The following is a 25709-nucleotide window of genomic DNA, read 5'->3' as shown; positions in this document are numbered from 1 at the left end:
CTTTTTCCTTTCTCCACAAATGCTGCTTGACCTCTATGATTTTTCTTATAAAACTCTAGAGTAATGAAGTAGAACTAGAGAATGCGCAGCAACGAAGAACATTCATCCATCATCATAGGCAGTCCCTCAGAATCAAGGAGGACTTGCTTCCACTCCCAAAGTGAGTTCTTTGATAGCTGATCAGTCCGATACGAGAGCCACAGACCCTGTTACAGGTGGGACAGACATTCGTCGAGGGAAGCTGTCGGTAGGGCTGGTTTGCCACACGCTCCTTCTGCTGCCTGCGCTTGGCCTCTTCATGCACTTTGCGTTGAGACTCGAAGAGGTCATTGCCCTCCCGGATGGACTTTCTCCACCTCGGGCAGTCTGCGGCCAGGGTCTCCCAGGTTTTAGTGGTGATGTCGCACTTTACCAGGGAGGCTTTAAGGGTGTCCTTATAATGTTTCCGCTGTCCTCCTTTGGCTCGTTTACCATGAAGGAGCTCCGTATAAGACGTTTGCTTAGGGAGTCTCGTATCTGGCATGCGTACTATATGGCCTGCGCAGCGAAGCTGATCGAGTGTGGTCAGTGCTTCAATACTGAGGATGTTAGCCTGGTCGAGGACACTGATATTGGTGCGCCTGTACTCCCAGGGGACTTACAGGATCTTGCGGAGACATCGTTGGTGATATATCTCCAGCGACTTGAAGTGCCTTCTATACATCGTCCATGCCTCAGATCCATACAGGAGGGGGGGTATTACTACAGCCCTGTAGACCATGAGTTTGGTGGTATATTTGAGGGCCTGGTCTTCAATCATTCTTTCCTCAGATGGCCGAAGGCTACGCTGGTGCACTGGAGGTGATGCTGAATCTCCGCATCAATGTCTGCCTTTGTTGATAAGAGGCTCCCGAGATACGGGAAATGGCCCATGTTGTCCAGGGCCGCGCCGTGGATCTTGATGATTGGAGGGCAGTGCTGTGCGGCAGTGACAGACTGGTGGAGGACCTTTGTCTTACAGATGTTAAGCGTAAGGCCCATGCTTTCATATGCCTCAGTGAATACATTGACTATATCCTGGAGTTCAGTCTCTGAATGTGCACAGACGCAGGCGTCGTCCGCATACTGCAGCTCAACGACAGAGGTTGGGGTGATCTTGGACCTGGCCTGGAGGTGGCGTAGGTTAAACAGCTTCCCACTGGTTCTGTAGTTTAGTTCCACTCCAGCAGGGAGCTTATTGATTGTGAGGTGGAGCATGGCGGCGAGGAAGATTGAGAAGAGGGTTGGAGCGATAATGCAGCCCTATTTAACCCCGGTCCAGTGTGGATTGGGTCTGTAATGGATCCGTTGGTAAGGATCATGGCCTGCATGTCATCGTGAAGCAGGCGAAGGATGTTGACAAACTTTCGCCTGCTTGACAAACTCAGCCAGGGACAGAAACGAAGAACATTATTTAGTCTGCAATGTACTGGAGGGTTGCCAACTCTGGTTGGACATATTCCTGGAGGTTTCTTTGCAAGTTCTCCCACATTCAACCGGCCGCAGACCAATAGCTTTCTCCAATATTTTGATAGACAAAAGTGTTCAATGAAAATGAAAAATACACAATATTTTTAACGACCCTATGATCTTTCTCCTGGGTTGCTCACAGCAGTATCCAGTAAATTTATCTTTACTTCCTGAAGACTCCAGGACATTCCTGGTGGGTTGGCAGCCCTAATATACTGGGCATCGACAGGAAATATTTCATCTTTGCTTTTTGGTGTTGACTTGATACTACAAACCCATTAAAGAGTTAAAGAAAGGTCAATTAAACTCTCTTTTTTCACATTCTAAAGTAAAACAATCAATGGGATTCTTGAGTACAGAATGGAAGCAGGGAAAGTGCAATATGGAGGATCTTTCGCAGTGCAAAGGCGCAGAAATAATAAGCTGGTTTCTTATCCATCAATTTTCCCCATTCTGGTCTATGCAGAGAAAACTACATTACCCACAACCCCGCCGAGCGCGAACGCGCATGCTCGGGCAGACGGCCGTCACTGCACCGCCTGCTGCACAACCTAGCTTACTGGTTCGGAACGCCGCTCCGCCCCGCCCACACGTGACGTCCATTGGGCTGGAGCGCGCGATGACGTCGACGGCCGGACACGTCAGTGGGCCGTCGGGCTGTCAGTCAGATGACGTATTGTGAGAGCCGCGCGGGGGGGGAGGGGAAGGTGAGGAGGTTAGGTTGCGCGGCGGAGGAGCGGGGGGGAGGAGGGAGTTGATGTGATTGTCGGCGAGGAAAAAAAGATGGCGGCGGCGGCTTTAGTGGAGTTCCAGCGCGCTCAGTCCTTAGTCAGCACCGACCGGAACGCGTCCATCGACATCCTGCACAGTATCGGTGAGTGAGGGCGGGCGGGCCGGCCCATGGGGCTTGGCGGGCAGTGGAGGGAGAGAGTGGGCGGCAAGAGGCCGGGCGGGAGGCGCAGGGCCGCGGGGCTAACGCTGCTGACTCACTGTGAGTGCGGGGCCGGGCCTAGTCTGCACACATACACACTCTCTCTCACTCTCCTCACACACTGTCCGTGTACCGGCCAGCGCGGGGGGGAACACAGCCCCCGGACTCCAGGGCTCCGAACACCCGGCGGGCAACACGATCATTGCGGCCGGGCGGGAGAGCGGGAGCCGAGGAGCGAGCGGCAGCTCACAGGCGGATGAATGGAGAGTCCGGCAAGAGAAGGGTTTGAAATTGCCAGGCTCCCGGGCGCACGGCTCCAAGGGGCTTCGCACACGATCCTCCTCCTGGTACAGTCACTTAAAAGAATCTGACATGGGTTTGGCAGGCAACTAACAGATCTTCAATGAGGAATCGTCCGGAAATTATATTATTTTAAAATCAGCAGTTTTGGAGAAAGTAAAAATTAAAAGATCAAAATGCAAAGCACAGGACTGCAAAAGTAGTCAAAGAGAGACCTAATACCAAGAACCGGGATTGGCAAGAGTGAGCTAATTTACTGAGTCATAGTAACAATGGACAAACATGTCATCTACGATCAGTATATGGGAGTGAACAGGGGCAGCTCAGAAAGTAGTAATATTGCAAAGGAAAACACACAAATAATTATTGTCAGGAGTGTGTCCTAATCAGAGTGCAAAGGGTTCTGACAACTAATTTCTTTGATTAGTGAAAGCTGATCATTTAAGTAAGCCAATATGAAGCCAGCACAGTTTTCTGGTCTACATCAGTTTTGCAATCGGGAATGTGGTAATTATGTGAATGAAGTATTTGATACTTGCCCAAATTAGCTGGTACATTTGTACTTTTTCTAGCATCTAAAGGGGAGAACCGAGCACTATATCCAGCATGGTTTATTATGAGTTTTCAAAAAGTGCTCAGTCAGCTTCAAGGTAAGGAGGGTAGGCAAGGCCAGAACAGATCAACTGGTGCTTGTGATTTTGCATGTGAATGCAGTGTCCAGAGTGCATACACGAATGACATGCACAATTAAGTTGAACTGGAATTGAATTACACTCTTTATCCTGTGCATCTGAAAATAGATGAAGTAATAACTTTAAATAGATTCCACTACTTTTTTGCACTGATTATCAAGTTTTCTGTCGCGTAGTATCCTATTTTTAAGGTTTGTAACATGTATTCATGTGTACACATTGAATATACCTGCGTTTTGAAACTATTTTCTACTTCATTGTCTGGTGGGGGTGGTGTAGAATTGGAAGGACTAAACAGTTAACTGTCACTCAGTTTTTGTGTGAGTGATTCATAGTAAGGCATCTTATCAGGTGAGTGTTTGACAATTTCCCATCATTCAGAAATACTGTCTCTTTTGGAGTGAGACACCTGTATCTCCACAACAAATATTTTATATAAATTCAAAACAAATTGCTGGAAATGGCCATAATGTCGGGCAGCATTTGAAAGAGAATGAAAGGTTAATATTTCAGGTTGGACACTTCATCGAAACACACATTTAATGCCCTGTCGGTGTTTTTGGATACTTGATTAGTTCAAAAATCTTGATGAATCGGAAAAGAGATGAGAATTTTAAATCTTCTATTAAAAGTCAATTATGTTATCATCTAATATGTTGGAGGGAATCAGCATGAAGCGTAAAGTTTACTGCTAAATCAAATGAGTTGGCTGTAATGGTCCTATGGTGCAGAAATGTATCTTGCAGATCCTAAAGTATCTCTATCAGATCTAATTCTGTAGGAGTTTTAATCTTTTAATTGGCTTGTTTGGTTTTAAGAAGTTCTGTACTGACTTCACAAAACAATTCAGCATAAGCTGAGCCTGATTGGAAGATATGGCAATGTATGTTAAGTAGATTGCCTTTACTTATTATTGGTGGCTGTTTTGGTATTTGGGAACTACTTTTTTTAAACAAAATTTGAGCCTACATCTAAGACTCTCTTGTGCTATCTTGGTTTTGCATTGTCCAACAGTAATATCACCTATAGGATCTCTTCGTCAATAATGCAGGGAGGTTCTCGAGGTGGGGCTGAAGAGCAGTTTAGTCAGGGTTCAGATCTGGTTAGCAAGAAGAGACACCAAATGCATTAGGGAATCAATAACAAACAGGTTTCTGAATGTGGCCATGAGAGTGTTCTTTCCTGAATGACAGTCAAGTTGAAAAATTCCACCGGTCAAGAGTATTTGGCTTTGTTTGGAAGCATTACAGTTTTTCATTTATCTTCTTGACTCACTAGAATTCTGGAAGAAGCAACTGTGGTTGCCACAAATGACAAATGTTGTCCTTATGTCATTGTTCAGTGTTATCAGCAATAGACCCAAATACAAAGGTAGACTGAGCTTTTGTGAGTTCTTTGTCAGATTGATCTGTTCTCCAGTCCTGAGTTTGAGGCTTTGGAAAGTAAACTATTTGATTGTTTATGTGCAACACTTGTTGGATAGCTTTGATTTTGCCAAAATGCTTTTCCAGTACAATGGAACCAATCTACAAGAACTTGTAGGGTGAAGCTATTTATAATGAAAATCTCTTCATTCACTTATTCAGCTGTATAACTGAAAATCCAGACACTCCTGTATCTAATTGTTGGGTTATTGGGTGAGAAGTGAGATGTACCTTAAGCATGTCTTACTAATTTATTATTTCAATACAATCCCACCATTCCCTTGATCAACACCGTTATGTTACGGAATTCAAAATATTTTCTCCATAACCACACTTGAAAGGGCAAAATCTATCGTTGCACTGCACGGTGTACAATTCAAGTGGACTCAGTGCAAAAATTTCACTTGCCATCGAAATCTTGCTTCAGTTGTACGGAATTTAAGCAGTCAGTGCACTATATAAATATTAATTGTGCAATTTACTTTTAAAGTGTGTTGATTTCCATTTAGCTACAGAGAGCGGTCTCAAAATTGTTTTCATGACGTGTATAGTCATGCTGTCAACCTGAAGAAACATGAGAATATGATTCAGTTGAAAACCTCCCGATGTTATTGGCAGGTCTATATTCGATTTGTTGAGCGATCTTTGGTCCTAAAGTCTTCAGACAAAAAACGTTCATTTCATTTTTATATCCGTATTTAACCGTGAATTCCAAAATAGGTGAATCAGATAAGCAGTTTTAACTCTTACTTTTGTGAATGCAGTCAATTCTTGATGATTCCTTTTTTTTGCGCTAAAATTAACTTGAGCAACCTAAATAACACTACATTGTGGGAATTTAGTGTTTAAAAGTTAAATAAGTAGTTAATATCGGTGGATTTGTTGTCAAATAAATGTTTTAATAAATGCGAAGGAAATGTATTAATTGTATTTAAAACTGCATATCCCCATAAAAAGTATTGGAAAATCTCCCTGCTGGCTCAGTAAGTGTATCAAGTGAGTAATAGAACCAAACTGGTTTGATTCCTGTTCTGAGTTGGCTAATCACTGGGGCAGCAGAAGGAGCACTTCAGTTAACCTTTATTAGAAAAATAAATATTGGGCAGTGTTCCTCCTCCTGATCACATCCAGTCACCGCTCCTGGAAGTGCATATGATTAGATATCATGGAAGTGCATGAAAATAGGCCATTCGGCCCAACCGGTGTGTGTTGGCGTTCACCCTCCATGCGAGAAAATAGTTCGAATAACATGGAGAGGATTTGGCTTGGTTGTAATGCCCCTTCCTCATCCTCAGTAGTTAAAGAGCCTGCTGGCACTCTGTCAAGGCTCACACACAGATAATGTCACTTGGGTTAGACACTATGAAGCTGTAATTCCAATGAGAAGCAGCTACCTCCTGGAAATGAGGAACCTACATTGAACCACAAGAACTCGCTGGCCTACATTGGCTCCTGGTTAAGCAACGCCGCGAATTCAAAATTCTCACCCCTCCCTATCTCTGTAATCTCCTTCAGCCTCACAACCTCACGAGATATCTGCGCTCCTCAAATTCTGCCCTCTTGAGCATCCCTGATTATAATCGCTCAACCATTGGTGGCCGTGCCTTCAGCTGCCTGGGCCCTAAGCTCTGGAACTCCCTCCCTAAACCTGTCTACCTCTCTTCCCTCATTTAGGACGCTCCTTATTTGTTTTGTCTTATAACACTGCTGTGAGGCACCTTGGGACGTTTTACTATATTAAAGGTGTTACATAAATAAAAGTTGTTGATCCCGGGAAACTGTAAAAGGCAAAGTAATCTTTGAGGCCAATTTTAAATGGAAATCTCAAGACCAGGGCACTTTTTTAATTAAAAAAATTAAAAAATCAGTTGCAAATAATTATAAGTAACACTTTCCCCCCTTTTCATTGAAATGGAAGCACTAATTAAATGATTTGAGTTGCAGAGCTTGACACTGAGAGAATGGTATTTACATACAGTTGATACTGAAGTATATTTTGAATATATTCCATTCTGCTGCTATCAGGCTCAGTACCTACGCCCTGGGTGTTGTTTTCAGCGCTCACTTTAAACAAAAGAGAATTATGATTAACTTCTGTTTAAAGATTTTCATTGGGTTCTGATACTGGAGGTGCCAGTTTTTAATACTGAAGTGCATATTCACACACACATTTTTAAGACCAATTTAGGTGAACAGTCACATTTATTTCACAAATGTGTACATCCCATTCATGTTTTACAAAATCATACATTTTGATTTCACGTTGATATATCCATACTCCATGGCATGACTGTGCTTGTGGGCCAGGGTTGGGGTAAGTTCTTAGAAAATCAGAATATGATTGGACAGAGGGAAATTGTGCTTTTGAAGTTGTAACTAGCAGGGTAGATAATAGTGAACGAGTGGATGTAGTGTATTTGGATTTTCAGAAGGTATTCGATGAGGTGCCACAAAGAGGTTATTGCACAAAAGTAAGGCTGATGGGATTGGGGGTAATATATTAGCATGGATTGAGGATTGATTAACAGACAGAAAACGGAGAGTTGGAATAAACGGATCATTTTCGAGTTAACAGACTGTATCTAGTGGGGTACCACAAGGATCAGTGCTTGGGCCTCAGTTATTTATTTAGATGAGGAGACAGAATGTAATGTATTCAAGTTTGCTGGGAAAGGAAAATAAGTTGTGAGGAGGATACAAAGAGGCTGAAAAGGGATATAGACAGGTTAAGTGAGTAGGCAAGAACATGGTAGATGGACCACGATCTCTCGCCGCTCCTCTGCCACAAACATTCGCCGCACCTCCGCCACAATCCCTCATCACTCCTCGCAAGTCCGCCATGACCTTCCTGCTCCTCTGCTTTACTAGGGCCCCGCCGATGTTCCTGCCCATGCTCCAAACAGCGACTTGGGTCCTGATGATGTCATCCACTTGCCCACCTCAAAGCTGTCTCACTCTTGTGTCAGCTCACGCTGGAAGCTGTAGTGGCATGCTCCAGCTCTTTATACTCCCAACCTGCGGTGGTCTCTCGCAGTTCGGGGTGGTCCACGATGTTCCAGGGCCCGGCGCGAGACGATAAAGAGAAGGCGAATGAGGGTTCGGGGCCTAGAAGAGTTGAGGGCCCAGGGGCAGCATGGACCAGCCCACACTGCGATGTGTGCGCGCACTAGGTCCGTGCAGCAGAGCTGGTCTCCAGTCGTCCTGTTTAACCCTTGCCACTGGATAACGGCCTAGCTCTGTCAAGCCCGTGTGGTGGCTGATGTGCAAGGGTCACCCCACGTTAAAAAAAATCCACGCATAGACATCTTCCACTCCCTCCCCCGGAGTTCATTGAAACATTTGTGAACTCATGTGGAAGCAAGTCATCCTCGATCAAGGGACCGCCTATGAAGCTTGTTTGTCTTTTGGTTCAGCTGGTGAGTTAGGCCTGAGGGCGAGGAGGCTGGCAATACCGGTGGTCATGGCAGTTGGTGTCTGTGCTACTCCTGGCCAGGTGGTGGGATGCTGTTATGCCAGTTCCAGAATGTCTCAACCACGTTTTTTTGTGGACGGAGATCAATATTCCCCCTAAAGTGCATGGGCACACAGCCGCGCATCAGTCGGGAGGTCCCGTGCTGGCCACTCACAAGCTGTTACCACACGCAGCCGCACAGCAAGTTTAAACGGACTACGTACAACATTTTTTTTTAGAGGGAACATTGGCGGAGCTGTACTTCCCCACAGTGGGGGAGGTACCTTGTTGCAGCTCCGAACAAGTTAGCCACCCTACTGGATGCGGGAGACTCACAGGCGTGACTTTTTAAATGAAAAGACAGAAAGCAAAAAAGTTCAAACAAAAGCAGAGATGCTGGAAGGTCTCGAGTTGGTCAGCATCTGTGGAGAGAACAGATGTGTTAATGCTTCGGGTGCTAACCCTTCGTCAGAACACCTTTGTTGAAAGGTCTACACTTGAACCATCTCCAGAGTTGCTGACTGACCTACTGAGTGTTTCAACCGTTTCCTAGTTTTTACTTTTCATAATGGTTTGGACAGTTGCCCTCTGGTACAGGTGCATGCAAGAAAGCTATTTTGGTAGTGTTGATATATAGATAAAACAATTGGAGACTAATTAGGGGCCAGGTTAGAAAATACCTTCAATCCCAAATTTTATTTCCTTAATTTGTTTTCATTGGTGTCCACGCATCCATTCCAAAACTGAGGAATTGAGAATTGTGCACTGTTGAGTTTAAAATTATCATTATCAATAGGAAATTATTGATGAATAGAATCCTGACGTCTATATATGTGATATATTTTGTTTATTTGTCTGAATACACTTTACTGTCTCCAACTTTACTGGCAGGTCCACGTCATTATGCAGGAACTGTGTACATGCTGATCTGCTTCATACTGTGTGACTGTACAGGGTTGGGCAAGCCTGGAGATGTAATGATGAACTCATCATCATAGGCGGTCCCTCGAACGAGGATGACTTGCTTCCACAAGAGTTCACAGATGTTTCAATGAAGGACCCGATGTGCCAATCCTGAACTCCAATTGAGGGGGTGGAAGATGCCTGTGCACTACTCCCTGGCTCAATACACGTTGGGTGGAGCATACACTTTTTTGTTTTTACACCATCTTAGTTACATGGTCTTTTCACTTGAACAGTAAAACTTCTTTATTCAGTGATAAATGTATTGAATAATCTATCAAACAAGATAAATAGAAGCAAAGGTGCCAGCCGCATGAGTGGTTCAAACCCCACTGCAGAGACTTGAGTGCGTAATCTAGGCTGACGCTTACAGTGCTGTACTGGACGAGTGCTGCACTCTTGCAGGCGCGGTCTTTTGAAACCAAGGCCCTGACTACTCCCTCAGCTGGAAGTATAATATTCCATGGCATTATTTGAGGCAGAGTAGGTGAGCTCTCCCGGTGTCCTGGCCAACATTTGGCCCTCGACCAACTTTATTTGAAACAGATTATCTGGTCATTTGTCTTTCTGGCGAGAAAAAAGATAAATGACTGGATAATCTGTGTTGAAATTAGCTACCATATTTCTCGTGTTGCAGCAGTGATCTCACACTACCAAAAGTGCTTCATTGGCTGAGAAGCTTTTGGGACAGCCCGAGGGCCTGAAAGGCGCTCTATAAATGGAAGCACCAAGATGCAACGAGATGTTATGAGGGAGGGGTAATGCCATTGAGGAATGAGTTTGACTGGGCTGAATGGCCTTTTCTCATTCCTGACATTGCTGACCATCTTTACTGCAACTTCCCCAACATTATTGCATTCTAAAGTGGTGATCTTGGATTGCTGCTTGCACAACACGCCTATCGTAGATCCTAGTATGAGTAGCATCCAAGAAATATTTCTGATTGTTTTTTATTACACCTTCAGATGTGCTTATGCCAGCATCAACTTTTAAATACTAATGAAAGAAGCATCCTAGCACGTGCAGAATATTTACACTGCGTTCTCCAGTGGCACAGAAGGGAATAGTAATTTGCAACATGAGTAATGAGTGCAAGTCCTTGGTGTAGTATGCTCAGGTATTAATGGACTGTGCTGCTTTGTACACAAAGCCCTGTCTTTTTTTTGCATGGTTCGTCAACCGTGGGCAAAATTCACCTTCTACAATGTGCCCCTTTTTAAAAAAAATATTAAAAACATTTAAAAAAATGGTGATTGTCCTGGAGGAAATTGCCTTTCCTCCGGATGGAAAATACCACATGATACCAGTCAGCCACAAGTTGGTGCAAATTTTAACAACGACAGGAAAATCTCAAGGTCTGCTTCCTGGACATAAAATGCCCTGGTCCTCCAGGCATATCCCTACTGTTTGGAAGACTGTTTCTGCGATGTTTTACTGCTGTTCCTATCTCCCCTCCTCGTGTTCTTGTGGTTTCTCTCATTGACAGTAAATATCTTTCTTTTGGGTTAAGAGAATTTCTGGCTGATCTTGTAAGGCGAATGCTATTATTGTGAAGCCTTGTTCTGGGGAGCTCAGATATGGGTAATCTAGCCGGGAGATCAGATTTCCAGAAAATTGGAAGCACAAGTTAGTTGGACAGAACCCCACATCCAGTTCTCTGATCGGCGTTTCTGTAGCCCGAGTCTGTGTCCCACGAGTGAGGAAATGCTTGCAATTTCAAACTTTATTTGTCTAAGTACCTTTTTTTAATAACTCTGTGCAAGGATTTGCTGCTGTTTAAGAATGCACTGCAAGTTTAGTTTCAATATGACGCGATTCTTGCTCTGCGTTGATGCTAAGCTGGAAGAGGTCTGACCTGACTCTGTAGGGGTAGGACAGTTAAAGTTTTGGGGAGGCAAGAGACAAGCAATGTAAACCAGGTTCTGTCCTGATAGGAATTCGAGTTGCTCCCTAAAATAGCAAATGAATGTACAAGTATCTTTTAGTATCTTAAAACTCTGCTGCCCATATCCTACTCCATCACCACTGTACGTACTCGCTGACCTACATTGGCTCCCAGTCAGGCAATGTCTCGATTTCTGAAAATTCTCATCCTGGTGTCCGATCCCCTTCATGGTCCCGCCCCTCCCGATCTGAGTAATCTCCTTCAGCCCCACAACCAACCCTCCGAGATCTCTGCGCTCCTCCAATTCTGGCCTATTGCACATCCCTGATTTTCATCGTTCCACCACTGCTGGCTGTACCTTCAGCTGGGTAGGCTTCAAGTTCTGGAATTCGCTCCCTACACTTCTCTGCCTTTCCACTTAAGATGTTCCTTAAAACCTACCTCCTTTGGCAAACTTTTAGCCACCTCTCCTAATATCTCTGTGGCTGAGCATCAAATTTTGTCTGATAATGCTCCAGTGAAGCACCTTGGGATGTTTTTAAACGATGTTAAAGGCGCTATATAAATGCAGGAAGTTGTTGTTAATTGTTGTACAGTACATGATGGTTAGTAGAGGCTGCTGGCAGCTAAGCAATCAGCAAATAGATGCAGGTTGGGCCAAGGGTTTAGGTCTTTGTGTAATTGGTTATGGGCTATGCCAGGTTACTCTTGGCAACTGAATTGGTCAGGATAATGTCTAAATTAAAAAGAAGGAATTTGTTAGCCTTTATAAATGTTTGACTATAATTGGTTCAGCAGGATAATTGAAACTGGCATCTTGTACAATCTTTCCTTGTCCGAGACCCATTCCAAAATTTGTATAAGTGGTCTAGTGTGTGCGTTGGCATGCATTTAAATAGAGTGCAACAATTGGAATCTTTTTCCACAATGAAAATTATACAATTATCATGCACTTGTCTAGACATTTGTGTCTGTTTTAGTTCAAATAGTAACTACTGGTGGTATAATTGGAGGACATAGTGAGCATCCTAATTTCACTCCCTCACATGACTAGATTGCTAAAGTGTTCTTGAGTATAACATTTGCTGCAAATTTAGTTTTGTTTGCACTGTGGGTCTCAGTCACTCCTCCAAACCACTCTACTGGGATGTCATCAACACTCAGCCCCTAAATATTCCAGTAGAAAAATAGATGTTAAGTTAATCACAGTTTCCCCCCCATCCATTATTGTCCTACACTCCTGAAAGCTCTTGCTCTTGCTCTATGCTTCCTAGGTAGTGCCAGCCCACCAGTCCCTTGCTTAAGGGACATTCTTCATTTGGCAGGTTTGACCCTCGAGTGTCAACAGGCTGTTCAGTCCTCCAGGGCATTACGGCCCTAACTCTAATCCTGTTTTCATCCATATCTAACAGCATTTAGGAGCAAAAACCCTGGAAGATTCCCCCGCCACCCATCCCACTCCATGTTCAGCCCAGAGCTACTGAGGTGAATTGTAGCACCCATCTACTACTCTGGCTCAAACAAGTTCAATTTTCACATATGGGACCGAAATTCAGGGTCCGGATAAGGCCTCTTAACACCATTTTACGGCGGCCATGCGGTGGAATCGAGTGGCCGTTGGGTTGCAGTCGATGGACCGCCCCGACCCAAATTCAGCTCGGAGATTTTTCGGGCGGTCTCCACTTCCGTCCCACTGCTGCCGACTGCTGAAAGCATGTCATCAAAACGCGCACCACGATCTCCCGCACCTCCAGAACACTCTGTCCCAAATTTACCTTAAAAAATCGCTGCACGGTGCCCCCGACTGCTTTTCATAGAAAATAGGTGCAGGAGTAGGCCAATCGGCCCTTCGAGCCTGCACCACCATTCAATATGATCATGGCTGATCATGCAACTTCAGTACCCCATTCCTGCCTTCTCTCCATACCTCCTGATCACTTTAGCTGTAAGGATCACATCTAACTCCCTTTTAAATATATCTAACGAACTGGCCTCAACAACTTTCTGTGGTAGAGGATTCCACAGGTTCACAATTCTCTGAGTGAAGAGGTTGCTCCTCATCTCGGTCCTAAATGGCTTACCCCTTATCCTTGGACTGTGACCCCTGGTTCTGGACTTCCCCAACATCGGGAACATTCTTCCTGCATCTATCCTGTCCAATCCCATCAGAATTTTATGTTTCTATGAGATCCCCACTCATTTTTCTAAATTCCAGTGAATATAAGCCTAGTCGTTCCAGTCTTTTTTCATATGTCAGTCCTGCCATCCCTGGAATCAGTCTGGTAAACCTTCGCTGCACTCAATAGCAAGAATGTCTTTCCTCAGATGCTGCTTCCTCTCTGCGCTTCCTATTTCTGTGTTCTGTGTGTGTACGGCAGTGTGGCAGCCCTTCTAGGGGAAGGCCCACTCCGCAGCCACCATGTTTTTATTTTTGCCGGCCGACTTCCCGATCGGCTGGCCAATTATTGCCCTGGGTTCAGCCTGGCCACTAACAGGCAGCCTGGCAACCCCCTCTTGGGTGCCAGGCCGCTGGCTCGGCCGAAACCCTCCCTGTTGGTCCAGTGGCTGAAGCTAAAAAATCTCCGATTCTCTCCCCTTTAATAGAGGGGAGAGACCGCGGTGATGCACATGCACAGCAGCGGGGACTCGATCCCGCCCCAACTTCTGCCCCTCAGCAGGAATTACCGCCGCACTTCCGCCCCCCCCCCCCATTATGACTGACGTCAAAAAAATTTCAAAGTCCAGAAAATCGCTCGGAAGATTGCCTCATGGCACCCGGCAGTAAAACCAGGTAGAAAAATCATAGGTGCGTTAACTTTCTGGCATGCCTGAATTTCGGTCCCCTTCTGTTTGGTTACTACCACACTGATGCATTTATCAACTAAGCCATTGAGGAGCTGCTAATCACAAATCTTTGCAACTTTAGAAAGAGGATACTGCTGCCAAAGTTGCACAAAATAATATTGCTTAATTTTCTGTGTAACTCAGTGCCTTGAATATATTGAGGCGTTTGCAGGTAACCTAAATATTGATTTCATGGGGTGAAAGCTGCTTTGAGCTTGGACAGTTTAGTTTTGGCCTAGTGATCAAACCGTGACCCAGATTTTGTGAATGTGACCTGAACAGCGTGGTAATGCACATTTTTTCTGGGGTCCTTGGCGCTTGGGAGAATCCACGAAGGAATGGGAGTCATGACCATTGTATCAGATCTCTATTTATTGACATTAACAACACATGGGGACGGTAGCATCGTGGTGGTGTTACTGGACTAGTAATCCAGAGGCCTGGACTAATAATCTGGAGATGCGAGTTCAAATCTCACCAAAGCAGCTGGGGAATTTAAATTCAGTTAAATAAATCTGGAATAAAAAGCTAGTGTCAGTAGTAGTGACCATGAAACTACCGGATTGGCGTAAAAACCTATCTGGTTCACTGATGTCCTTCTTAGGGAAGGAAATCTGCCATCTTTACCCGGTCTGGCCTATATGTGACTCCAGACCCACAGCAATGTGGTTGACCTTAGCTTCCCTCTGAAATAGCCCAGCAAGCCACTCGAGGGCAATTAGGGATGGGCAATAAATGCGGGTCTTGCCAGCAAAGCCCACATCCTGTGAACGAATTTTTAAAAATATATTTCTATTGCTGAACACTTTGGATAGCCGATGCCATGTTTTGGAAATAGTTTGGGATCCTCAAAGATATTTGAATAATTACAGGAGGTTCCCCATGCAGTAAATCTCCACTTCAGACACATCTATTTTTTGCGTAGGTCTGCAGTTGCTTTGATACTTGTAGCTTGTTTCGGGTCATTGATGGAATTTGATTAGAAAAATTTTGTGAAACCATCCTATATTATACTCCGTAGTTCCATAAGCCAAAGTACTGCTCCTGTTCCAACCTCCCAGCACTTTATTTTAGTGCTTCAAGTTTCTCCTTTTACCGACATAAAATTAATTTAAAAAAGAAACATCATTTTATCTACTTAATGTGTGGTATGAATAACAAGTGATAAAGAACTAAGTGTAATTTATCTCCCCCACTCGCTTTGATGACCATAAACTCACTCATGAGTGATTAAGTCAGCCTGTTTGTGATTTGCGTGAGTAATTGCTGAATACTATACTTACTCCACAATTGAAGGACCCTTCGTGGCTCCCAAGTTAGTATGCAGGTGGTGTTCACAACTGGAATAAATACTTTATCCACAAACATGGCGTTCCACATCCATTGAATATAATCCAGTTTCATATATTAGTGTTTACCTTGTATCGTGATGGGGCACTTGGAGACTTAGATAACCAGTATGAGGAAGCCTGATGCATATATCAGTTATGTGGCAGGACTGACTTTCTGATGCTGATTGCACATAAAGCTAAGTTGTGGTTGAGTACCAGTTTGTGCCAATGTGCAGCTATTGGGGATATTTCAGAAGCGCCAATGACTTGTGAAAAGTAGGTATCATAGAAATTTATTTTTTTTGAGATTTACAGCATGGAAGTAGGCCATTTCGGCCCATCGTGTCCGCGCTGGCCGACCAAGAACTATCCAGCCTAATCTCACCTTCTAGCCCTTGGTCCATAGCTCTATAGGTTATGGCACTTCAAGTGCACATCCAAGTATGCTTTAATTGTGGTGAGGCTTTCTGCCTCTACCACTCTTTCAGGCAGTGAGTTCCAGACCCCTACCACCCTCTGGGTGAAGAAAATTTCCCTCATATCTCCTCTTTAACCCCCCCCCAATTACTTTAAATCTATACCACCTGGTTGCTGACCCCTCTGCCAAGGGAAACAGGCCCTTCCTATCCATTCTATCCAGGCCCCTCATAATTTTATATACCTTAATCAGGTCTCCCTCAGTCTCCTCTGTTCCAAAGACCCAGCATCTCCAATCTTTCTTCACCAACAAAATTCTCCAGTCCAGGCAGCATTCTTGTAATACTCCTCTACACCCTTTCCAGTGCAATCACATCTTTCCTATAATGTGGTGACCAGAACTGCACACAGTACTTCAGCTGCGGCTTAACCAGTGTTTTATACAGTTCAAGCATACCGTCCTTGCTCTTGTACTCCATGCCTCGACTAATAAAGGAAAGTATTCCATATGCCGCCTTAACCACCTTATTTACCTGGCCTGCTACCTTCAGAGATCTGTGGACCTGTACTCCAAGGTCACTTTGTTCCTCTACACTTTTCAGTGTCGTACCATTTAATGTGTATTCCCTTGCCTTGTTAGACCTCCCCAAATGCATTACCTCACACTTCTCTGGATTGAATTCTATTTGCCACTGTTCTGCCCACCCGACCAGTATATTGATATCTTCCTGCAGTCCGCAGCTTTCTTCTTCATTATCAACCACACAGCCTATCTTAGTGTCATCTGCAAACTTCTTAATCATACCCCCAACATTCAAGTCCAAGTCATTGATATATACCACAAAAAGCAAGGGACCCAGCACTGAGCCCTGCGGAACCCCACTGGATACATCCTTCCTGTCACAAAAACGCAATCAACCCTTTGTTTCCTTCCTCTGATCCAATTTTGGATCCAACTTTGCCCTGGATCCCTTGGGCTTTGGCACCACACCTGTAACCAGAGAGGATTAGAAAATGATAGTCAGGGCCGCTGCTATTTCCTCTTTTGCTTCTCTTAACAGCCTGGGATACACTTCATCCGGACCTGGGGATTTATCCACTTCCAAAGATGCTAAGCTCCTTAATACTTCCTCTCTCCCTATAGTTGAGGAATTCTCATGTGTGAGAACTCATCCTGGTACCTTGTACAAAAATCACTTCGAGTAGTCTTATCCCTAATGTAACAACACCCAATGTTGTAGGTATGTGGGATTTTAATGAATGTTTACTTTTCTTTCAAAAATACAATTTTATTGCTGAGATCAAAAACTAGACTACATGACGCCACCCTTCTTTGATGGCATCCTGCTCCTAATGCATGGAAACAGGCCATTTCAGCCCAACTGTTCTATGCCAGTGCTTATAGTCCACAAGCCTTCTCCTCCTCTTAATTTCCTCATTCCACCCTGCACCCCTCCTTCCTATATCCTCTATTCTCTTTTCTTAAGTATACAAGAAGCCACCCCTTAAATGCATCAATATTATTTTCTTCAACCCCACCATGTGGCATCTTCAAAACAGAAAAGAATGGAGCTGCCTATGAATTTAGCATTTATCTCCTTGCAGCTGGGCTTCTCACAAGCTGTCCTTTCTGGCCTCCTCACTCCCACCATGCTTAAATGACACATCCTCCAGCATGCCACGGGTAGTATCCAGCATCCCCATCACCGTTGTCCTTGCAAAGCTCCACCAACTTCCTGTATCATCCTTGCCTTTCCGTCCTTCCTCAACCTCACCCCTCCCTATCTGTGATCTCTTCTACCACCATGTCTCTCTGCATTGCAACACATTACTCCGCTCCCTCAGCCACCGTGCCCCACCTTCTGAAACTCTCTCCTTCAGAATCTTTGCCTTGTCACCTTCCTTCAAATGCTTCTTAAAGAGGCCTCCTCTTTGTACATCTATCCGCTCCTGAACTACTTCTGTTTCCCACCTCCCCGACCGCAGTGCGCATTCGCCACCTCTCTCGGATATCTTTTTGTACGTAACGTAACAACAACTTGTATTTATATAGCGCCTTTTAAAGTAGTAAAACGTCCCAAGGTGCTTCACGGGAGTGTTATAAGCCAACAACAAAAATTTGACACCGAGCCACATAAGAAGAAATTACGGCAGATGACTAAAAGCTTGGTCAAAGAGGTAGGTTTTAAGGAGCGTCTTAAAGGAGGAAAAGAGCAAAGAGGTTTGCGGGGGGGGGGGGCGTTGGGGGGGAAGGAAGGAGGGCATTCTAGAACTTTAGGGTCCGGGCTCGGCCACCGATGGTTGAGCAGTTATAATCGGGGATGCTCAAGAGGGCAGAATTTGAGGAGATTCCAGAGATAGGGAGGGGCGAGACCATGGAGGGATTTGTAAACCAGGATGAGAATTTTGACAAATAAGAATATTTTTTGCCTTTAAGATTGCTTGGGACATTTTCTCTATTAAATCTGGATTATACTTATGTGTACCAGCTGTAATTGTTGGCTCTGAACACTGGCTTGCAGTGTGATGCTCTGATTGACAGGCTAGATTGTGATTGGCTGAAGAATAAGGCTGCGATGCCTTGCAATTGGTTCAGTCGTTTTTCCAATGCAAGGTCACTGAGCCTTTCTTTGTTTTGGCTACTTTTGTTGGGAGTACAGTTGATTTTAACAAATTAAGGAATGCAGCTTCAGAAACAACGCAGCTCAATATTAAGTGGTGCTAATAGATTAGGTTTTATAATTAAAATATAGAAATACGCAAATTGTAAATTTGCAAGGATTACTTAAGTAAAATTTGCTGAAAGGGAGCTCAATCTTTAAATTTTGGTTGGATTATTAATTTTTATTCACAGCTTAATATTTATACCTCTGGTCTGCTTGCTGATGGCAGGTGGAAAGAGTTTGAGAGTAAAACTTTCATCTGAAAATATACACTGTTTGCTGTCTCCAAATCTTTTTTTGGCAAGATGTTTATCTTGCTATAAAATAGTGAAAATTTCAGCATGTGAGTGTTCCACAGGGAGATTTGTGACCATTCCACGGAGTGATTTCTGACCAGCGTGAGCTTGAGGTCAACGGTGATGGTAATAAAGGTGTAGATGAATGTTTTGGTGATGGTGAGGTGTGGTGGAAACAGATTTTCTGTCACAAGTGGTGCAAACAGAAACCAAATATTCTCATCTTTGATCTGGTGTGGTGGTGCTGTCACTAGCAAAATCACTGACGGGTTAACTTTCAAACTGCTGCTGACATAAATAGTCAATATTTAAGTTTAAACATCAATGGATTTGGGTTAATGACATGTTCTTAGTGGCACATGTAGCACTTTAATGAAAGCAGTAGCCATGTTAAATGAATTAATTGGCATCAAACTTATATTTGTAAAATACCCCCCAAAAATTCCTGGAACATAATGTTTTTCACTGTCATCTGAAAATGACAGTTGCATTACAGTTCTCTAACTGACTGACTTCTCTCCCACCTACTACTTCAATGTCACCTTCTATAACTTGTCTCCCATTCTCACTTGGTTTACTTTGTTCACTTGTAAAGCATTGTGGGATATTTGTTATGTGAAAGGTGCTGAGTGTAAGTTATTGATACTCATCCAACCTACATTCAGGAAAGCAGGCAGCTGTAGGTAACATTAATGTGTTTTTCAAGAAGTTTTTAGCTGAATGTGAAGTTTGCAGTTTTAGGTATAGATTTATGTTCTGTTATATTTAGGTCTCAAATCTAACGTGACTTAGGAAACAGGTTTTCTATGAACCTCTCTACCTCTCCTTCTTTAAGACACTCCTTAAAACCTACCTCCTTGAGCAAGTTTCTGCCCTAATATCTCCTTGCATGGCTTGGTGTCAAATTTTGTTTGATAACTCTCCTGTGAAGCATCTTGTGATGTTTTACTACTTTCAAGGCGCTATATAAATGCAAATTGTTGATATTGTAGACAACAACTTGTATTTATATAGCACCTTTAACGTTTCACAGGAGTATTATAAGCCAAAAAAATAAATTTGAACGTAAGAAATAATGGCAGATGATCAAAAGCTTGGCCAAAGAAGTAGGTTTTAAGGAGTGTCTTAAAGGAGGAAAGAGAGGCGGAGAGATTTAGGGAGGGAGTTCCAGAGTTTAGGGCCCAGGCACGGCCACTGATGGTTGAGCAATTATAATCGGGGGTGTTCAAGCGGGCAGAATTTGAGGAGCGCAGATATCTCGGTTGGGAGTGGGTGGAGGGTTGGTGCTTGTGGAGCTGGAGGAGATTAGAGAGGTGCGAAGCCATGGAGGGATTTGTAAACAAGGATGAGAATTTTTAAATCGAAGCGTTGCTTAACCAGTCAGCGACCACAGGGGTGATGGGTGAATGTGACTTGGTGCGAGATGGGACATGGGCTGCCGAGTTTTGGATGACCTCAAGTATTACATAGGGTAGAATGTGGCAGGCCAGCCAGGAGTGCATTGGAGTAGTCAAGTCTAGAGGTAAAAAAGGCATAGATGAGCGATGTAGAGATGTTTCTATTTGTGGGGGAGACCAAAACTAGGGGCCGTAAATATAAGATAGTCACTAATAAATCCAATTAGGAATTCAGGAGAAACAGGAGACCATAAACATTGGCATAGACCAGTTGGGTTGAGTGGCCTGTTTATGTGCTGTAAATTCTATGTAATTTATTTTTCAGCTTTCTAATGAAGTAAAATTCTATTCATTCTTGAGTATACTTTCAGTTAAGTAGTATCACAAATAATTATGGGCCTTGTTGGCAGGAGCTATGTTGCTATTGATTCTGAAGTTACATTGTAAGAATTAAGCATTCAGCTATCAATGTAATACAACATTTTGTACGTAGTGTGTCATTTATTAAATCTGTAGCAGAAACCTTTCTGATTAAGGTAAGGAACTTGGCCATACAGATTTGCTAAAATAGAGATCAACAAAGATCCCGGAGATGCAGCCACCTGAAAGCTGTCATTTCAACCAAAATGGTTGTAGCCTTAATTTTCTGTCTGACCCAGCTGAATGTATAGCCATATAAATAGTAGTTATATGCTGTCATCCTGTCATAATGTAGTTGCAGGCTCCAGCCACTAGGTAGCACCATGGGAAAATTAATGATAAATATTAAATAAATCTGGCTAAAATCTTACACTTAGACTCTGCTGTTCCACAATCCTGCCATACTATATCTTTGCGGAAGCCTACTTGTATCCTGGGAACCTCTAGGTTCATTTCTTTTGCTCGTTGCCCATGTATTTGTCTTGCACTCTGGTCCAGTCATATGTGCTACTCTCCCTATTCCTATTCTCTCTCTCTTCCACACGCACAGTATTTCACAGACTCTTGCATGTCCCCCCTTTCAGCTCTTGCTGCTACTGACACTTTGTATCTCCTACTCTGGCAAGATGTGCTGGACTTTCTCATCGACTTCTCAAAGGAATCACGGATTATGTCTCTCTGCAAGTAACTATACGTCATGATATTGGCAAACCTCTCTTGCGGCAACCACTTGCCATAATCCCCACTTCAGGACACAGTGCACCTTTGCAGCCTGTGCACGAGGAGACTGGACAGCCTTGCATGCTCCGGGTTCAGGGTCCAGCAGCTCCCTGTGCATGTCATTCCATTTTTAGAGAGAAACAATTTGTTTTGTTCCACCTGATCAGCGCCGTAGATGAACTCGTCATTTTAATGAACTCGCCTATTACCCTTGTCACAGTATTTTGAAAAAGGAATCTGTTTTCGAAGATGCTTAGGGTCTATTCTTGTGCATTAAAATATAGACTTGCATGTTCTATGATCTATTTGACAAAGCTTTGATACGGAATCTAGTTTTGAATCACTCTGCAAGTTTGCAGCCCGTTGTAATGGTATCAATTGAGCTGTTAGAGGCTTAATGTTGCCTTTGTTTTTCTAGGTATTTTAGTAAATGCCATTAATAACTGGTGCCTATGCCACCCACCAGTTGGCAGTTCATGGAATCCCATGCATACGTGGAAGTTAGAAACCTAGCTGTAAGTGATGAGAAAATACTCGCATTTAATAGCCATGAACAGAGTGGAATTATTCCAAAGTTTGTCACTTAAGCAACCGCACAATTATTGGATTCTTATTCAGATGAGGCATTTTTGTCATGAATGTAAGCTCGTTTTTGTTGCAGTTATCGAGTATCTTGAGGGTAGATTTAAATTATATCCAGAAGAAAATTTTCTTTCGTTAATATTGGCGGTGTATTACATTTTCAAAGCAAAATTGTATGAAAATGAAGATGTATAACATCTTTTTGTCATCGCGTCCTATTTTACAGAAACAATTTTTATTTTGACTAAGGAAATTCTTGTATTATCATTTCTGCTCGATAGGATACCTCGTAAGATTGTGCATATACAGGTATTTTTCCCAATGTTGGAGAAAAACAATTTCACAGTAAAATTGTCTCGTAGGGATTTCTGTAACATATAGGAGACCCTGTGTGTTTTTAGAAAAGATCTCTATCTTTTTAAAAACCATATCTATGACTGTATGATGTAATGGAGTAGTGTAGTAGAGGACTTTTAGCCAATCAGTTTTTTGACCACTCTACATTCGACCAGTCAGCAGCAGGAACTGATTGGATTGCAGAACCATCTCTAGTGTCATTTTTGATTGATATTACTCTCCAACAAAGCATTCTTTGGCATACAACCACCATTGATTATCTAATTCCTAAAATAAAATTTGGAGCTGAATAAATATGCTAAATTAACAAGAGAAAATATCTCTGTCTTGCATCTCCTAATCACATCATCAACTACCTCACCTGTACCCTCTTAGAATCATAACAACCGTGACCCAGGTACACCACCCATATTGGAAAACAGCACTAGACCGCCACATACTTCTACTCCATGGCTTACCAAGCTAATCCCCAATATGACCAAGGCAGGAAGGCACCCACACATACTGGGGGAGAGAGGGGAGGGAATGAGTGCATCTGTCTGCAGCATTTCAGTTCCTGATGAGGCTCGTTCCATGCGCCAGCCACACTCCTCACTCCCGAGCTGAACCACCCATGGTCCTCGCTACACCTACAGCCTGAGCCCAGATCCAGCCAGCTGTTTGCAGTCCATCACTCTGAAACCTTCTCCATGTTGCACTGCTAGTATAGGTTTGACAGAGTCCCAACCGAGCTTAAGCCCCTTGATTAGTTTATTCCGCAGTTCCCAAATTTTCTCTCTCTGGATCAGTCTAACGAACGCATCCCACTCCCCACCCCATTACTGAACTCAGTCCTGGAAAGAGTCAAAGAATTGCAGGGTAATGCACAGAGGGAAGAAAAAATAAAAGCAAAGGGAAAACAATTGGAAGGAGAGAAGGCAAAAAAATCCTGAAAGGGAGCGACACAAGGAAGCCAGGAAAGAAATTATGGTAGGAGATAAAAAGGATGGACTGAGAGCGAAGCACAACAAGAAGTTGGGTTTTTAACAAAAGCTACCTGCACTGAGCTGAGAGGTGGAAGTGACTTCTCTCGACCCCACTCCCAATCCCTGTGTAAATGCCTTTATTTGTCTTCATTGGGACCTGTGACCAATGCCACAGGAGATCCACATGTTATCATTAATTTTGTATGGTTTGTCATATATAAAATGCTACAGATTAATACCCTAAATTTTTCTTAGAAAAAAAATACTATTCTAGCCCAACTATTTTCTCCTACTGATTCTTCTGTCTCTCAAATATATATTTCTACCATGTGGACAAATTTTCAACTGCAAAGCTGTTCACTGAACCTCGTCAATCATACTGACTGAAAATGCAGAACTCTGATTGATAACTATTTTCAAACTCTGATAGCCTGGTGAATAATGAAATCTTAACTGTTAACTGCTTCGAGGTGTACTCAATAAAAGTGAAACATTGCTAGAGATCAGGGAACTAGTTTAAAAGTTGCTTATGTTCTATAAACAACAACTACTTTTATTTGTAAAGCGCCTTTAACATAGTAAAACGTCCCAAAGCGCTTCACAGCAGTATTAGAAGACAAAAAATTTGACACCAAGCAACATAAGGAGAAATTAGAGCAGGTGACCAAATGCTTGGTTTAAGGGGTGTCTTAAAGGAGGGAAGAGAGGTGGAGAGGTTTATGGAAGGAATTCCAGAGCTTGGGGCCTAGGCAACAGAAGGCACGGCCACCAATAGTTGAGCAATTATAATCAGTGTTGCTCAAGAGGAAAGAATTAGAGGAGCGCAGACATCTCGGGGGAGAGGGGGGGTGTTGTGGGGCTGAAGGAGATTAGAGATTAGAGATGGAGAGGGGCGAGGCTGTGGAAGTATTTAAAAACAAGGATGAGAATTTTGAAATCGAAACATTGCTTAACCTTAAGTCAATGTAGGTCAGCGAGCACAGGGTTGATGGGTGAACGGGATTTGCTGCAAATTAGGACAGGGCAGCCACGTTTTGGATGACTTCAATTTTGCTTTGGATAGAATGTGGGAGACCAGCTAGGAGTGCGTTGGAATAGTCAAGTCTAGAGGTAACAAAGGCACGGATGAAGGTTTCAGCAGTGGATGAGCTGAGGCAAGGGCGGAGCTTGGGCGATGATATGGAGGTTGAATAAGCGTAAAGCTCATTTCAGGGTCAAATATGTCACCAAGGTTGCGAACAGTGTGGTTCAGCCTCAGACAGATGTACGAGAGAGGGATGGAGTCAGTGGCTAGGAAACAGTTTGTGGTCGGGACCGAAAACAATGGTTTCGGTCTTCCCAGTATTTAATTGAAGAAAATTTCTGCTCATCCAGTACTGGATGTCGGACAAGCAATTTAGAGACCATGGAGGGGTTGAGAGAAGTGGTCGGGAGGTAGAGCTGGGTGTCATCAGCATACATGTGGAAACTGATGTTGTGTTTACAAAGACTTGTAAAGAACTGTAGTCTATGATCATGGGGGATAATGCAATAATTGTGGGGGACTTTAATCTTCATATAAACTGAGCAAACCAAATTGGCAAAAGTAACTTGGAGGACGAGCTCATGGGATACATTCGAGATGTTTTTCCAGAACGATAGTTGAGGAACCAACTAGGGAAGAGGCTATTTTAGATCTAGTATTGTGTAATGAGAAGGGTTAATTAGTAATGTAGTAAAGCATTCTTTGGGGGAAGAGTGATCATAATATAATAGAATTTTATATTAAGTTTGAGATGAGAGTGATGTGGTTAAGCCCTAAACTAGGGTCTAAAATTTAAACAAAGCCAATTACCCAGGTATGAGGGACGATTGGGAAATTAGTTTAAAAGATATGGCGGATGATAAGCAATGTCAAAACATTTAAAGAAATAGTTGGTAATTCTCACCAAATATATACATTCCTTTGAGGAATTAAAAACTTTACTGGAAAGGTGGTACAGCCATAGCTAAATAGAGACGTTCAGGATAGCATTACATTAAAAGAAGGAGCTTACAATGTTGCCAAAAAGAATAGTAAACCTGAGGATTGGAGGGTTTAAAAAATCAGCAAATGAGAGTAAACTAGCAAGAAACATAAAAACAGATTGTAAGAGCTTTTACAAGTATGTAAGAGCTTTTACAAGTATGTAAAAAAATGAGATTAGTGAAAGTAAATGTGGGTCCCTTGGAGGCAGACACAGGAGAAATTATAATGGGGCATAAGGAAATGCAGAGTTGTTAAAAACAAATATTTTGTGTCTGTCTTCACAGTAGAAGGCACAAAGAACATGCAGGCAATTGTGGGAAACCAAGGATCTAATGAGAGTGAGAAACTTAAAGTAATTAATATTAGTAAAGAAAAAGTACTGGAGAAGTTAATGGGCGTAAAAGCTGACAAATCCCCTGGACCTGATGGTCTACACCTTAGCGTTTTAAAAGTGGTGGTTGCAGAGATTGTTGATGCATTGGTTTTGAACTTCCAGAATTCCCTAGATTCTAGAATGGTCCCTGTGGATTGAAAGGTAGCAAATGTAACCCCGCTGTTCAGGAAAAAGGGGAACT

General features: G+C 43.2%; 1 protein-coding gene across 2 annotated transcripts in view; it reads left to right on the top strand.

Moving 5' to 3' along the window:
- Positions 1-2215: 2215 nt before the first annotated feature.
- Positions 2216-25709, top strand: part of LOC139233980 (26S proteasome non-ATPase regulatory subunit 11) — a 102223-nt gene continuing 78729 nt past the window's right edge. Inside the window, exon 1 of one of the 2 annotated variants that reach the window (XM_070864722.1) lies at positions 2216-2362. In XM_070864722.1, coding sequence (XP_070720823.1) covers positions 2272-2362 — 91 coding nt within the window. In that variant the 5' untranslated portion in view covers positions 2216-2271. The remainder of the gene's footprint in view (positions 2363-25709) is intronic. The other variant, XM_070864723.1, reaches the window with a different exon arrangement.

The sequence above is a fragment of the Pristiophorus japonicus genome, chromosome 21, assembly GCF_044704955.1.
Source record: "Pristiophorus japonicus isolate sPriJap1 chromosome 21, sPriJap1.hap1, whole genome shotgun sequence".
Classification (NCBI taxonomy): domain Eukaryota; kingdom Metazoa; phylum Chordata; class Chondrichthyes; family Pristiophoridae; genus Pristiophorus; species Pristiophorus japonicus.
The sequence above is the reverse complement of the archived record's forward strand: the minus strand, read 5'-3'. Positions and strand labels throughout refer to the sequence as shown.